Here is a 16870-nt window from a genome sequence, read left to right as displayed (position 1 = left end):
ATCTCCATCCCTCGCCAGACGAAAATTCTATGGTGATATTCGAGATAATCATCAGTGTGATAGTGGGGTAAGGACAGTTCAGGCACACTCTCCTCTGCTGCCCAAGGACCTAGCTGGGGACATCCCCATGGACACCTGGGATCCCATCTAGAGCCAAGTCTCTTGCCAACCCTAAAATGGCTCCCCTGGAAACAACCTAGATGCCCCTCAATGGAAGAATGGATAAAGAAAGTGTGGAATATATACACATTAGAATACTACTCAGCAGTAAAAAACAATGACATCTTGAATTTTGCAAAATGTTAGCATGACATTTTGCATGCAAATGGATGGAAATAGAAAACACTATTCTGAGTGAGATACCCAGACCCAAAAAGATGAATATGGTATGTACTCACTCATTAGTGGACTCTAGCCATAAACAAAGAACATTGAGCCTATAGTTCACAAGCCTAGAGAAGCCAAATAACAAGGTGAACCCAAAGAAAAACATATATAGATCCTCCTGGAAATTGGAAGCAAACAAGAACGCCGGGCAAAAGTTGGGAGCATGGGGGTGGGGGTAGGTGTTGGTGTGGGGATGGGAGAAGGGGGGAGGGGGAGAGAGAAGGGAGAAAGGAAAGACTGGGGAGAGCTTGGGGGAGTGGGAGGGTGGAGATGGAGGAAGGGCAGTTGTGGGAGCAGGGAAGAAGATATCTACATTACATTGTGTTTTAAAGCAGTGTTCTGATTGTTTTAATAGACTTTCCTTTGTCATAAGATAGGGTATTTTGTTGTTGTCATCAACACTACAGCTTATTAACGTAAACCAATGTTTAAAACACATGTTAGCCCTTTGGTCGTGCTGTTGATACTTTATAGGTCTTGAAGAGATGATCCACTTTTATTCAAACCTAGCTAAACTGCATCTCTCCTGTCGCCCTTGCTGCTGCCTTGGAGTTGCCTGTCTCTCTCTGAGAGTGATCTATCTTTTCTCTCTGGATTTGAGATTGTATAATTTCACTTTAGTGTTTTCTGGGTCAAATTTCTAATTTCATTTATTGAGCCTCCTTATATGTTGAAAGAGTTCTGAAAAAATCCCAGTTTATATTTCTTCATCTGTTACCTCTCTTCCATTCTCTTTATTGTTTCCTCCGGGTAGCTGATCAAGTGTCCCTGATTCTTCTCATTATCTCCATTTCTTTTTCCATTTTAAAAATTATGATAAAGAACATATGGGATAAAATTTACCATTTTGGCCTGGAGTGAGGTTTTCTGCCCTTCGTCTGTGTTAGGCTTAGCGCAGCTGCAGTTCCTTCCCTTAGCCTCTGAGTGAAGAACCGGAGCGGTGGAGCCTCTGGATCACAAGTTCATGCCCTTAGGATTCTTACTTTCACTTCACTGGGGACTCTGCAGTTCCTTTCCTGCCACTCAGGTTTTTTTTTTAATGGACCTCATTTTATCAAGGTTTTTCATTTTTTTAAAATATTTTATGTGTTGCAGTGTCAAGAAAAAAAAGAAATTTCTCTGTGTTTTTTTCGGTGTGGTGTTTTTCTTTCTTTCTTTTTTTTTTTAGAGACAGGACAGGACAGGGTCTCTCTAAGTAGCCCTGATTGCCCTGGAACCTGTAGGACTCAGAGATCCCCTAGTCTCTGCCTCTTGAGCCCTCGGATTAAAGGCGTGTACTGCCACGACCAGCTCCTTTTTTTTTTTTCTGAGATAGACTCTTACTACGTCAAGTTTTCCTGGTTCCTTAAAACTCTTTGTGTAGTAGAATAGATTGGCCTTGACCTCACAGAGAGCTCTGTCTTGCTAGTGCTGAGGTTAAAAGTATACATCATGGGCTGGAGAAATGGCTCAGTGGGTAAGAGCAGAGGACCTGCGTTTGAGGCCCAGCACCCATATCAGAGAGCTCACACCTGCCTGGAACTCTGCCTTCAGGGAGTTAACACATCACTTTCCTCCTCGGGAACACACACAGCCACTCATACATTCACACATCAATAATAAAAAGTTTGGAGTGCGCTTCACCAGCCAGGTCAGTTTCTGTGCAGTGCTCAGAGCTGCACACTGTCAGTGAACACCCTCTGTGGAGACACTTAAGATGCCTCTGATTTTTTAGGGAGAATTCCTGAGCAAGCGCTTGCTCGTGCCAGGGACTGACTTAAACTAGTTAGTAGAGATTTAAAGGGACGGAAGGGTCAAGCCTGGTGGTACAGACCTGTAATCCCAGCTGTTAGGGAGACTGAGGCAGGAAGTTTAAGGCCATCTGGGCAATTTAATGAGATCCTATTATCTCAAAATGAAGAGTAAAAGAAGCTGGGGCCGTAACTCAGGGTGGTCCTTGCTGAGCCTGTAGAGCACCCTAGGTTCAGTCACTGGGGGGCTGGGGAGAATCGAAGTTTTCAGGCTTTGCAAGGGAGAGAGAGGGCAGGAGGCCAGTGTTGGGGGGACCATGAAGGTGAGCCCTGGGCCCACTCAGCCCCAACATCCTTAGTTGTCCTGCTGTGTATTAGGGTTCCACCAAAGATTCTGAAGGATCAGAGCGTTCGGTTCTGGAATACAGCTCAGCAACCATGAGTGCACTTGAAAGCCTGTGTTCTGCCCAGGAAGAAATAGAGCGAGGATGAGTGTGGCCTTTCCCACACTTCATCTGAGAGGCCCAGTTTTTTCCTGCCTTTCACACTTCTCTTTGAAAGTGTGGGATCAAGTGCTTCTCAGACTCAGAAAATGTCCTTCTTAAAGCTAAAAACAATAGAAATAAGAACAGTCAAGGAAAAAAAAAAAAGGATCTGTGCATAGAGAGTTTGTATTCAAGTCTGTTTGTGTTGGTTGCAAAAACATTGTCAGAGAAGTAATTGAGTGGAAAAGTCCTGTTTATTGGTTAATAAGATAGTAATCAAAACCAGAACAACTTGACTGGGGGAGGGTTAAATACTTGTTCTTTTTTTGGGGGTTTTGAGATAAGGTCTTGCCTGACTGTCCACGAACTCGGCACATAACTGAGATGACCTTGAATTTCTGATCTTCCTGCCTCTAACTTCTCAGTGCTGGGATTCCAGGCTTGTACCACAATGCTAAGTTTTATTTAGTATTAAGAATCAAATTTAGTGTTTTACCATGCTAGTATTTTGTATGCTAGACAAGTACTCCTCCCCCTAAACCACACTCTCAGCCCCTGTTTTGATTGTTTTGGTTTTTTTTTTATTGATTTGGGAATTGGAGAAATGGTTCAGTAGTTAAGATCATTTTATTGTTTTTGCAGAGGACCCTTGGGTTTGATTCTCAGAACCCACATGATGATTTACAACCATCCATAACTCCAGTTCCAGGGTATGCGATACCCTTTTCTGATCTCCACAAACACAAGGCAAGCACATGGTGCAATACATACATGCAGGCAAAATCCTCATACATAAAATAAAATGGATAAATCTAATTTAAAAATTTAATGTTTTTACTGGGCTGGTGACAACTTGGTTTTGATCCCTGGGACCCACAAAATAAAACCAGATGGGTTGCTATCATCTGATGTCAGTATTCCTATAGTGAGAAAAGAGTGGAGGCAGGAGAATTGCTCAGAAGCTCTCATGTCAGCCAGCCTGGAATACACAGAGCTTCAAAAACAGGAGAGATTCTGCCTCAACAAGGTGGAAGGAGAGAACTGACCCCGAAAAGTTGTCCTCTGGCTGGGCAGTGGTGGGGCCTCTCTTTAATTCCAGCACTCGAGGCAGAGGCAGGCAGCACTCTGTGAGTTCGAGGCCAGCCTGGTCTACAAAGTCAGTTCCAGGACTGTTACACAAAATAAGTTGTCCTCTGACCTCCATTCATATACTATAGCATGTATGTACCCACACTAGCATGTATTACATATAAACAATAATAACTTAAATGTCTTGATTTACATTGGCTACTTCATCTCCCTTTTCTTGAGACTCCTCAGATGGTGGGTTGGACAGAGCTAAGGCGAAGCACTGTTGCTTTCCTAGGGCAAAGCTGGACCACCAACAATGTGTCTAGGGATCCAGAGGCCTGAGACCACGTCTGGGCTGCTGTACTCATGCTCTAAGCTCTAGAAAGGAGCAGCCTTCCTTTTTCCTCCAGCTTGTGATGAACTTGATGGTTCTTGGCTTGTGTATACACCGTCTAGACATCTTCCCTCTGTGTGTGAGCTCCCTTTTTGTTCAGACTTAGTGGCACTGAATTAAGGGTCCACACTATTCAGTATGCATACATCTGATGTTTGCTATGGCCCCATCCCCAACAGCTTCATATCCCAAGGTGCCAGGGACAAGGATTTCAACATGACTTGGTGAACAGTACAAAGCCATAATAGCATACATTACATTTTTTTTTTAAATCTTGCATCAGAGAATTTAAAAAATTTTGAAAACAAGGGAACTTTTTCCTATCTGTCAGTATTGTGTCCAAACATCAGATGGCGTAAGGAGTAGATTGGTTGATGACAAGAATGTGGGAAGGGTGCTGAAGGAAGGGTGCTGGCCTGGAGAGAGGAAGATGTGGGGATGATCTGAGAAGGGAGTGGGCATGATTTGAGTGGAATAGCTGCTTTTTTGTGGAATTTTTTTTATTTATAAACTGACTGGCCCATTAGCTCAGGCTTCTTATTAACTCTTATAACTTATATTAGCCCATTATTCTTGTCTATGCTAGCCATATGGCTCAGTATCTTATTCAGTGAGGCAGTCACATCTTGCTTCTTCTGTGGTCCAGTCAGAACTGCAGAATAAGCTTTCCTCTTCCCAGAATTCTCCTGTTCTCATTGACCCGCCTATACTTCCTGCCTGGCTACTGGCCAATCAGTGTTTATTTAAAATATAATTGACAGAATACAGACAATTGTACCACACCACTTCCCCCTCTTTTTTTTTTAAATAACAAGAACTCTGAATCTAATATCCTTTGTTTAGCTTTTCTCCTGACCATTAGCCATAATAACTTGTAACCAACATTCTAAACAAAGAAAAATATCCATAGTTCATTTTTGGGGAATGTGGGCATAGTTTTCCTCGCTACTTCCTGCTTGTTGGGGGTGCCGATAATCTTATGGGGACCTAAAGAAAATTTAGATTTTGATCAAGTCCTGACTGGAGTATCCTGTGAGGCTTGATCACCTCAGACAGCATCTTGAATCTGTTTTAGATATAGAACTCAGACATCTGGGCCATCTGTTCCTACCAGAGATTTCTCAGGTGGTCTTGATCAAACCTGATTTTTCTTAACTCACAATAAATCCATAGCCTCTCATTTTCTGTGGAAACAAAAGCAAAACATCTTCTCCAAAGTAACATATCTTTTTTAAAAAGATTTATTTTATTTATTTATTTATTTATTTATTTATTATGTATACAACATTCTGCCTCCATGTATGCCCACATGCCAGAAGAGGGCACCAGATCTCATTATAGATGGTTTTGAGCCACCACGTGGTTGCTGGGAATTGAACTCAGGACCTCTGGAAGAGCAGCTGGTGCTCGTAGCCACTGAGCCATCTCTCCAGGCCCAGTAACATATCTTTTGACTTCAATTTTGAAGTCAAGGTATTTTCAAAATACCTATCTTGGATTAATTCAGCAGCATTTATAAACAAATATCTTTTAGTAGCCATTGCTCCTTCCTCAGCATTCAAACAATTTAAAGAGAACATAATAACATATAGTTATCCAGATTCTCTGTGTATTTTCCATCTTTATGTGGCTTTATTTTAACCTCTGTTTCTTTTATTTTTATTTTTAAATTTTTGGCTTTTTGAGACAGGTTCTCTGTGTATCTTTGGCTGTCCTGGAACTCCCTCTGTAGACCAGGCTGTCCTTGAACTCACAGAGATCTGTCTGCCTCTGCCTCACAAGTGCTGGGATTAAAAGTGTGCACCACTACAACTGGCAGTAGTTTATTTCCAAGGGCAGATTGGACTAAAATTATATTACAGTGCTCGTCGTGACATGAGGTAGTGTGGTGGGTACTACTTCTTTCATATAGTGTAGACGAGGTCTAGAAGTGACTCCCTTTCTTTACCATGGCATGCATGCCTAGACTATGCTGAATTACGTTTGGTATTCAGCCTAATAAGGTTACCTATCATGCTTATTTAAATCACATGAAATTTTCCAGTCATGTGCAAGTTATTTGTCCCTGCTGTGGATCCTTGAATTATTTATGAATGAATCAGTCATACATCAGGAAACCTGTTTTCCATGCTCTCCCAACCCTGGCAGGCCACTTCACATTTGGTTTCTGTAACTCACAGAGCTATTTAACCCCACGTCCACAGCTTTGCTGGTACCGTGGCTATTTAGTGAGCTGACGTTTTGTTTTGTTTTTCTTCAGGATTCTTGGACTCCAGAATTAAAGCTGAAGCTGGAAAAGTTTTTAGCTTTAATTTTTAAAGCCAGTAACACGCCAAAACTTTTAACCATCTATGTATCCTTTTGAAGTGAGTGGGGACCCCTTGGGGTTATAGCAACAACACTGGCTTTGGGTATCTCAAACCAGCAAACTGTCGAGGATCTGCTGCATTTGTATATGAGGTGAATTAAGCATCCGTGGAGGCTATACCATAAACTGGAAAGGGCTGACTTTCGTAGGTTTCTGAGACTTGGCAATGTCTAATTTTATTTTTTGGAAGATATATTTATTTTAGTGTGTGTGTGTGTGTGTGTGTGTGTGTGTGTGTGTGTGTGTGTTAGGCCTCTACAGAGGCCAAAAGAAAGTATCAGATACCCAGGAGCTGGAGTTTCAGGAGGGTGTGTTCCCTGATGTGGCTGCTGGGAACTGAACTCAGGCCCTGTGGGGGAGAAACAAGTGTAACCATTGAGCCATGTTTCCATCCCTCTGGTCTTATATTGGTATCATCAGCCAAGAAACTGCCTCAGTAGGAAAAAAAGAAAAAAACTCTATGTTCAAAAAAGTGTTACTTTGCAAAGGCCCTTGAGTCATTTGGGAGGCCTCGAGGTCATGGCGTTTGGATTTGCCACTCAAATCAAGACTTCTTTCTAAGCAACCATGTCGCATAGCTGTATATACTATAAAGTTTAGCCATCATAACTGTCAAAGTGTTTGATTTTTAGCAACTGGACATAGTTGTACAACCATTACCCTAATCCAATGCACTGGGGACATTGAATGTACAGAGGGACAGTGTCACAGCTATAGATGGAGCCTGTTCCAAGAATAACAGAATGTTCTGTCACCCTCCCATTGGAGACTGACTTATTCCCCAGAGGTTGTAAGTCTTCAAGAACATGAGTCTTTTCTTATTGGACAAGCATCTATCCACATGTGTCTTATGCGCAGGCCTGGGTTTGCTCCCTTACCCTGGAAGAAAAGAACAGAGGTGACTGCAGTGCTGGAAGTGCAGCTCTCGCTGTGCAGAAACTCACCGAATGCTCACTGAATAGGCCGCGCAGCGTGCGTGCATGGAACTGTGAGCAGAGAAGGAAGAAATCCGTAGGAGACTCTGCTCTTTGTACAGACGTGGTGGTGCAGCCTTAGCCACTCTCCTCCCCCAGTCTGTGCCCTCAGGATGAAGCTTTAGGGCTGTGGTGACAGTTTTATTGTTACGGGTTCAGAGAAGCATACTGGGAAGGTTTTGCCAGCAGTGCAGAGACCTCTGTTAGGGGCAAGCAGGCCAGTGTGGAGGCTGTGGAAATACTGCAGTGTATGGTTCTCGTGGAGTTCACTGCGGTGGCGTGAAGGGGTGGCAATGGCCAAGCAGCATGAGAAACTGCTCTCTGGTTGTTTTCAGCAACCTTTGGAGCTCTGGTCTCTGCTGGGTCGGTCTCTCTCTTCAGCCTCACAACACCAGATGCCCCAGGGCTGTTTTCCTGAGCCGCTTTCTCATCCCAGAAGGAGAATGGACAGAATAGCAAAGGTAAATCATCTTGATTACAGCTTTCATGAGAACAGCTTTGCCAGCTCAACTTGTAAGCTGTGAGAAGAAACAGAGACGGAGAGAATTTGTGGACTTGGCAAATGAGGGCTTTCAAAGTCTAAATATTTACAGAGTGCCCTGTAACCCTGCTCTGTGCAGTTCCTGGAGGCCCGCTCTTTAAGGACGGCTGGTGGGCCACCATGTCCAGCATATTAGATAAGAAATGGAGGAAAGGGAAACAGCCAAGTCACAGGCTGGCAGGAACCAGCATGGGGCAGAGAAAGTATTTTAATAGCTCAGCTTTTACCTCCAGTTTGTCAGATGCAGTTCCAATTTTAGCCAGCATTTCCATCTTTTTAAACATCCAGAGTAGTTTCAGTCTTGAGTGTTTACATAAAATGATATTTTTTCCATGGACAATAGTTCTTACTGGAGCATTTCATCTTTCAGTAAGGTGAGAAAAACTAGTTAATATGCCTCAGTGGCTTTAGCTGCAGTGCTCTGCGTGGTCTTGTCTTAGATACTCTGTTTTGGAAATGCCTTCAGTTGTTGGGAAGTGTTTGTGATGAGCTTCACACACAAGTATTTAGGAAGGCAGGGTCCTCGGCTCCCAGCAGACGGAGTTTTCCTACATGAAAATTTGGTCCATGAAACAGCAATGTTGCTCTTTTCCAAGGAGAGTGGTGTCAGAGGGTTTGAGAACTTCATGTCTGTTTTTTTCTGTGCTTTACTTAAGAGAATTAAACTTTTTAAAAAAAGATTATTTTTATTTGATATGTGAGGTATTTTGTGTCCATGTAAGCCTATGAAGCGCATACGTGCCGGTTTCCCTCAGGTGTCAGATCCTCTGGAATTGGGGTTACAGGCAGTTGTGAGTAGCAGTGTGGGTGCTGGGAGTCAGACATGGGTCGTCTGGATGAGCAGCCAGTCCCTCCCTCTGAACCCTGTCTCCCACACCAGCTTCTTTTTAAGAAAGGAAGTATTAGTAAATTTTTAAATTCAGCTTACCAGGAAGTTGATCATTTAGCTGTGACACATACGGAGAGTCTGGTAGCATGAGACAAGGAGGTTCTGAATGTTTGTTTTTGTCCTCGGTTTCCTCGTGTGTTAGCCATCTTCCCATGATCACAATGCCATAAACAATGGAGGCAGTTAACTTACAAAGCAAAAGTGTTGATCCAGTTCTCAGTTCCGGGGCTGCAGCTCCACATGAGACAGCTGATTGCTTGGGTCTCTGGTGAGGGCACCTGATGTTAATAGTGAGTGATGTGGTAGAGCGTGCTACTTACATCCTGAACCAGGAAGCAAGGAGACGACGGTCTGTGTCCTTCCTGAAGTTTTGGTGCCCTCCCAGTAGCACCACCCTGGGGATTAAGCCACTAACACTTGAATATATGGGAGACACTCACTCTGACTGTTGGATTGTACCACTGGCCCCAGAAGCTGATGACCATCTCACAGTGAAAACATTCATTCCATTCTGAGAGACTCCAAAGCTTGCTTGTTCTAGCATTGCTCAGAAGCCCCATACCAGAGATTCATCTAAGAGGCAAGAGCTCTGCACTCTGAAAAAGACACCCAAAAAATCAGAATGTGGGCAGGATACAGGTTCCTAATCCAAAAGGAAAGAAGGGGAAAATAAGATGTAGCAAAGCACCTGAAGCCAGAGCCACGCCCAGGCCAGGCAGTAGTGGCACACATCTTTAATCCCGGCACTCAGGAGGCAGAGGCAGGTGGATCTCTGAGTTCGAGGCCAGCCCAGTCTACAGAGCAAGTTCCAGGACAGGTTCTAAAGCTACACAGAGACTCTGTCTTTAAAAACCAAAACAAAACAAAAAATCCAAAGCCCTCCAGGGCAAACGTGAAACCCTACAATGCATAAGTTCATCGCTTGGGGCAGTATGGTGGGATATGAACTAAGGGATCCCCACCCTTGCCTCCATCCGTTGTTTTTTCTGGTGGCAGCCCACATGGCCACTGTCAGGCTGGCTATGCATCCTGCCTGCAGCTTTCCTAAGTGGGCATTGCACATTGCTGGCCCCTTCTCTTGTAGCTTCGTATCACTGCTGGAGCCTTATAATGTTTTGCCTCACTGGGAGTTGCTTGCAGGGACTCAATCCCAGCACACTGCTTAGCCTCATGGGCTTCCTGTGGGTGACCCTGGATTCTGCTGTCAGTATAAAACATCCCTGACCCAGGGGGCTGGAGAGATGGCTCAGTGTTAAGAGCACTGTCCCCTCTTCCAGAGGTCCTGAGTTCAATTCCCAGCAACCACATGGTGGCTCACAACCATCTGTAATGAGATCTGGCACCCTCCTTTGGTGTGTGGTCATACATGGAGGCAGAATGTTGTATACATAATAAATAAATAAATCTTAAAAAAAAAATCCCTGACCCATTAGAAATCCCAAGGCCATCTTGAGTGAATAGGGCATCATAGGTTTGGTTTTGGCAGAGTCTTGAACATAACAGTCTGGGCTCCCGTTGCTCTTTCTGGAAAGTCCTTGAAACCAATTTATATTTTTGTGTTTCTGAGTCTGGTGGCCTTGTGGGTTTCTGCAGTGTCCTCTAGGCCCATTCCCTGTTGTCTCAGTAGAAAGGCCTTGATTTACTTATACCTGAATTTAGGCTTCTCTTTATTAGAGCTAATTTCTTTACCAACTAAGATAAGTCTTGGCCATATGTCATTGCTCCTTTTCCTGGCTCGGTGTTTTGCTCTTGATTCTCACTGCAGATTTGGCTAAGAATAGCAGCCAGTGCCCATGCCGTAGCCTGAGTGCCTTGTGGTTATGAGGTCTCTGCCAAGTAAGCCACCTTTCAAGCTGGCTCTCAGACATGATGTAAGGAAGATGGCCTTTTTCTCCGGTCCCAAGAGAATTCTCTTTTCCTTCTGGAAGTATACAACATGGGTCTTTTAGTCTGTGATTGGTTTTGCATGGAAGCCCTACCTGGCTCACCCATTAAACGTGGTAAACTTCAACTCTGCTAATAGCATTGAGGAGTCCTCGAACCCCTTCCATGCTCCCCCCCGCCCCCACATCACCAGGTGCAGTGTAGTCAGCAGCTCTGCATCTTAGTGCCAGTTTCTCTCGCAGATCCCAAGCCCAGTGGTTCCAGATGTGTGACTGGTTCTGCCTGCTATATTCCACACTCAAGGCTCAGAGTGGGCAGGTCTTCTTGAACCTCCATGGAGGAGCAGGAGTATAGATGTGGCTTCACAGGGCCAAGCTAGAATGCGTGGCAGCTACTACCAGGCTGCTGCATGGCTGGTACACAGCCTAGGAGCACTGCAGCACCTGAGGTTTCTCTGCCCACTACAAGGGGTGGCAGGGGATTGTCAGCTGCTCTTGGCAGACGAGTCAGGGCTAGCCCTTGGCTTGTTTGTTTGTTTGGTTGGTTGGTTTTGCCTTTCAAGACAGGGTTTTTCTGTGTACCCTTGTCTGTCCTGGAACTCATTCTATAGACCAGGCTGTCCTCAAACTCAGATTTCCCTGTCTCTTCCTCCCCATGCTAGGAATAAAGGTGTGCGGCACTACCATACCCAGCAGCAGCTGATATCCTTAAACACGATCGCATCGTTGGCACTTGCCCTGCTGCTCCTGCAAGTGCACCTTCTGCCCACAGTTACACTGCTGCCGTTATGTGTGGGGGTCCCATCTTATTAGCTAATGTACCATTGGGCATTTAGGCTCGTTCTGTGTGTTTGTTATTGTGAATGCAGTAGCAGTAGAACAGATATGCAGCTATTCTTGTGGTGGGACAAAGAGTCCTTGGGGTACATGCCCAGGAGTGGTATAGTTTGGCCCTACGACCTTCGCAGGGAACCTCTATCCTGCTTTCCATAATTGCCGCCTGCGCTCACTGTCACACCATCAGTGAAGGAGCGTTCTTCCCCACGTCCTCGCCAGCATTTGCTGCTGGATTTCGTTTTCATCATTGTCACCTCTTAAGCAGTGCTGTGAAGGACTGAGGCAGAAGGCTTGGCAGGCTCAGAGAAGAGCATGGCTACTTGATTCTGGTTTGCTGCCTCTGCTGTCCTTGTGCTTGCCTTCAGCGTCGACTGTCTTCCTAGAAATGCTGCAGCAGCTCCATCAGCAGCTGGTGGAGGCCGAGCGCCGGGCCATGACCTACCTCAAGCGGTACAATAAGATCCAGGCCGACTACCACAACCTCATTGGAGTCACAGCCGAGCTGGTGGATTCTCTAGAGGCCACGGTCAGTGGCAAGATGGTAAGGAACATCCTCTTTGTGTATTTCAGAGAAAGTGTGTGGAGCCTGGGCTGCATTGCTGTGGGACTCCTGGCCTTCACTGATGGAGCCTGCCCTGTATTTCAAAAGGCCAGTGTACAGCAGCCGTGCCGACACTTGCAGTATTTTACCTAGTTCTGAACACAACACATGCTCTTCATTGATGTCAGTTTCTGCCTTACTCTTTTTTTTTCTTTTAAAATATTATTTATGGCCAGGTGATAGTGACATACACCTTTAATCCCAGCACTCAGGAGGCAGAGGCAGGCAGATCTCTGTGAGTTCGAGGCCAGCCTGGTCTACAGAGCGAGTTTAAGGACAGCTAGAATTGTTAGAAAGATAACCCTGTTTCGAAAAACAAAGCAAAATACAAAACAACAACAACAACAGCAAAACAAAATGTTATTTATGGGCCCATTGTAGTAGCATATACTTTAATCACAGCACTTGGGAGGCAGAGGAAGACAGATCTCTGTGAAAACAAAAAAACCAAAACCAAGGAAATGCACAGAGTTGAGAGAAGTGTCTGGATACCAGATCAGCACAGGAAGAGCCATTGCTTTACTGACCCTGGCAGGGAACTGATCCCAGATCTGCGTAACACCTAATTTTGTTGTTGTTGTTACCAGATAACTTGTGATAAGTGGCTAGTGTAGAGAATAAGGTAGGGGGGACTGGAGAGATGGCTCAAAGGGTAAGGACCCAAGTTTGACTCTAACATGATTTTTGGAGGAGAGGAACTGTTCAGCCTCTAATAGGCATGGAGAAACTCAACTCACACAGAAAGTCTGCAAAGAAAAACACACTTCCCTTTTGTCTTCTCTCCTATTACAAAATAGTGCCCCCTTCTGGGTGTGCCTCTAGCAGCCAGGAGGATGTGATACTTGGTGTGGCTTGAGGATCAAAGATGATCTCTGAACTCCTGCTACTGACTTCCCAAGCTGAGATTTGCAGACGTCAAGTCAGAGATACCAGATGAAGCACGGTTAATAAAAACTCAGAGTCAGAAATTAGGTTCAACCTGAAGTTCCAAAGAGCAAAACAGTCAGCCATTGGCTCTTACCTTGACCTCAGTGTGAAATGGTGATGTTTCCTCCCGGAATCTCAGAATGAGACTGCACCTAAGAGCTGTCTTCCCCCGCCTTATATTCCTCTCTAGGGCTGGGAATAAAGGTGCACCACCGTCATTAAAGGCATGTACCACCCAGTTTCTATGGCAACTAGTGTGGCTACTGAGATTAAAGATGGGTGTCATTGTGGCTACTGGGATTAAAGGTGTATGTCTTTATGGCTACTGAGATTAGAGGTGTGTGTTACTATAATCTGGTCTGTAAGGCTAGCCTGGTCTACAGAGTGAGTTCCAGAATAGCCAGGGTTGCACAGAGAAACCCTGAGGAAAAATACTTGCTCTTGCATTGGACAGGGCTCAGTTCTCCCTGAACTGAGCTTCTGGAAGTGGTCTGGCGCCCTCTTTTGGTCTCCTTGGGGAACCAGGCATGTATGCAGTGCCCTTACATGTAGACAAAACACATAAAGATACAGAAATCTTAAAAAAAAAAAAAAAGATGGGCAAAACATAAAGGAGTCATTCTTTTTTATTTTCATCTAGATCGTATGTATATAGGTGTTTTGCCTGCATGTGTGTTTATTCACCATGTGTATACCTGGTGCCCAAGATGTCCAGAAGAGGGGCATCAGATCCTGTGGAGCTGGAATTATAAGTACATGTGAGTTCACTAATGTGGATGCTGGGTACTGAACTCAGATCTTCTGGGAGAGAGCAGCAAGTGCTCTCAACCATCGAGCCATCTCTGCAGCCCCATAACTCGTCTAGAAAGACGTGCTTATGACAAAAAATTGAAACAATGCCGAGGACCCCACCATGCTTTCACCCCGTTTTGACATAGAGATTAACGTGTTCTTGCATGTGATTTCAGTACATTTGTGTGCATACATACAGGCTTGCAAGTGCAGACACATGTACCCAGTGTTCTTAGATTTAGTTGCGGTCTTATGACCCATCACCCCTCTGAAACTTGCTACTTATTTCCCATTTGTCACAGTGTGTTGATGGTCTTTGCCCTCCATCTTTTCTTTAGCACGTTAGTAAAGAAATGGAATCACTGAGTCCCCCACCTCATCCTGCAAATGCTTGTGCAGGATTTCTTCTTAAGGACGACCCGTTAGCAGCTCCCCAGTGATGAACATTGAGACCTTGTTACTGTGCTCCAGGGTCATATCAGAACGTGTTTCTCTACACACTTGCTAAACACCATCCGTGGTTAAACTTTATAGTTGGGTGTGGTTGTGCGCACCTGTAATTCCAGCAAAGCCGTCCTGAGCCGTCATGGCAGGAAGTCAGCACCATGTTGTCATGCACTTGACAGTGTGTTAATAAAGGCTGTTACTACTTAGCTAGCACTTCCTTAATACCAGACGTATCTGGCCTCATCGCTCCTCAGTATGAACCAAGCAGGTAGGCATCTTTTATCTCACCGATGGCTCAGGAATGCAGCTGCTCATTTCGTCAACAATCAAAAACTAGAGCCCAGATCTCCAGATCTGAAGCGCCATTCTTGTCACTGCATGTGGCCGGCCACCTACTTTGTGCCTTGAACTTACAGGATCGGCTGAGAAACCGTTCATTTTCCATGGAATTGAAACGCACTGGGTGGAATGGCACCCTTCAAAGTAGGGCGACTGATTTTACCTGTATTCAGTTACCTTTTTCTTTCTTCCTGACACAAAGTTTCTCTGTGTAACAGCCCAGCTGCCCTGGAACTTGCTCTGTAGACCAGGCTGACCTTGAACTCATAAAGATCCACCTGCTTCTGTTTCCTGAGTGCTGGGATTAAAGGTGTGTGCTACCACCAGCTCCAGCACTTTGTAAAAATTATTTTTTTAATTGTATGTGCATTGGTATTTTGCCTGCATGTTTTTGTGAGGGTGTTAGATCCCCTAGAACTGGATCACAGACAGTTGTGAACCACCATGTAGGTGCTGGGAATTGAACCATGGTCCCATGGAAGAGCAGCCAGAGCTCTTAACTGCTGAGCCATCTCTCCTACCTCTGTAGTCAGTTACTTTTATCTCTTGGGTCAGTGTGTTAATTCCTCTCCAGAGCTCTGAGGTTGTGGTGATTACTTTTAATTATCCACCTGATACAATCTACATCTGGGAGAGATCTCAGCGAGGGATTGTCTGGATCAGGTTGGCATAAAGGCAGGTCTATGGAGTGTCTTGATTTAAACTAATTGGTTGGGAAGACCCAGCCCACTGTGGACAGCACCATTCCCTAGATCTGGATTCTGAACCATGTAAGAATAGAGGAATCAAGTTAAGTAGTAAGCATGCAGCATGCGTTCTCTCCGCCCTTGACTGCACGTGACTGGCTATACCCTGGATTACTGAGCTAAAGTAAACCCATTTTCCCTATGTTACTTTTTGTGTCTTAGTTAAGGTTTTATTACTGTGAAGAGACACCATGACCATGGCAACTATTATAAAGAAAACATGTAATTGGGGTGGCTCACAGTTTCAGAGATTCAGTCCATTATCATCATGGCCAATGTGGTGCTGGAGGAATAGCTGAGAGTCCTCCACCTTGCAGGAAATAGGAAATCAACTGAGATATTGGGCTGTATCCTGAGTGTAGGAAACCTTAGAGCCCTCCCCAACAGTGATGCTCTTCCTCCAACAAAGCCACACCTCCTAATAGTGCCACTCCCTGTGAGACTGTGGAGGACAGTTACAGTCAAATACCAGAGTAAGGTGATTTTGTCACGGCAGAGAAACTCAGACAGAGGATAAAGTGTAAGATGCTCTTTCTCGTGTGGCTGTTTCGTCAGCTCACCTATAGGAAGTGCTGAGGTAGCATCCTTTCACCTGATGGCCTTGTCCTTCTTGCAGATCACGCCCGAATACCTGCAGAGCGTCTGTGTCCGCCTCTTCAGTAACCAGATGCGGCAAAGCCTGGCACACAGCGTGGACTTCACAAGGCCTGGGACGGTGAGGTGCCATGAGAGGGGGTGTCCTGGATTGGTCCCCCCAGACTTAGAGTGAACTCACTAAAGAGAGTGAAAGTGTGTGAGAAAGTGACATCCAGGAGACTCAGATGCAGTTGTCTTTGGCAGTCTGGAAATTCCCAGAAGGAAAACAAAACTGTTTTTGGGAGGGTGCAGCTGAGGGTCAGCTGTTGGGGTGAGCAAGGAAAGATGCTGTTTTGATCTCCCAGGGCAGCTGCTCCTGGGCACTGAGGCCTGGGCGTCGGGAGGATCAAATAGAAACCCTGCTTTGTCTTTTGGAAGACCTCTTAGGGCTGGGACGATGGCTCAGAATATTATATTATACTCAGAATATTATATACATAAGAAATAAATTAATTTAAAAAAAGAGGCCGACGCAGGAAGAATTATAGCAAATTTGAGATCAGCTTTGATTACACAGGGAGGGTGAAACTCGTGGGCTGTAGGAGACTGTCTCAGAAATCAAACCAAACAGAGGTAAAGATGAGAATTGCTAGTCTTTTACCCGACCACATAATTATCAGCTCCAGTAAATTTAATATCTGTCTGTCTGTCTTCTCTGTCTACCTAATCTGTCCATTTCCTTTCCTCTGTGGAACCAGTACTGCCCTTCATAGCCACCCCTCAGCAGGCAGGGACCCGTGCTGTGTGAGTCATCTGGACTCTAGCTCCTTCCATCTGGACCATTTTCCTGTTCTTCTCTTTGACTTTCATTATGTTGACACGT

The 16870-nt window shown here is 44.9% G+C and overlaps 1 protein-coding gene across 2 annotated transcripts in view; it reads left to right on the top strand.

Moving 5' to 3' along the window:
* Armc9 (armadillo repeat containing 9) overlaps positions 1-16870 on the top strand; it is a 114243-nt gene that overhangs the window by 13121 nt on the left and 84252 nt on the right. For both annotated transcript variants that reach the window (XM_075951459.1, XM_075951461.1), the window contains exons 6-9: positions 6328-6420; positions 7846-7870; positions 11943-12100; positions 16028-16126. In XM_075951459.1, coding sequence (XP_075807574.1) covers positions 6328-6420; positions 7846-7870; positions 11943-12100; positions 16028-16126 — 375 coding nt within the window. The remainder of the gene's footprint in view (positions 1-6327; positions 6421-7845; positions 7871-11942; positions 12101-16027; positions 16127-16870) is intronic.

Source organism: Microtus pennsylvanicus, chromosome 17, assembly GCF_037038515.1.
Source record: "Microtus pennsylvanicus isolate mMicPen1 chromosome 17, mMicPen1.hap1, whole genome shotgun sequence".
Classification (NCBI taxonomy): domain Eukaryota; kingdom Metazoa; phylum Chordata; class Mammalia; order Rodentia; family Cricetidae; genus Microtus; species Microtus pennsylvanicus.
The sequence above is the reverse complement of the archived record's forward strand: the minus strand, read 5'-3'. Positions and strand labels throughout refer to the sequence as shown.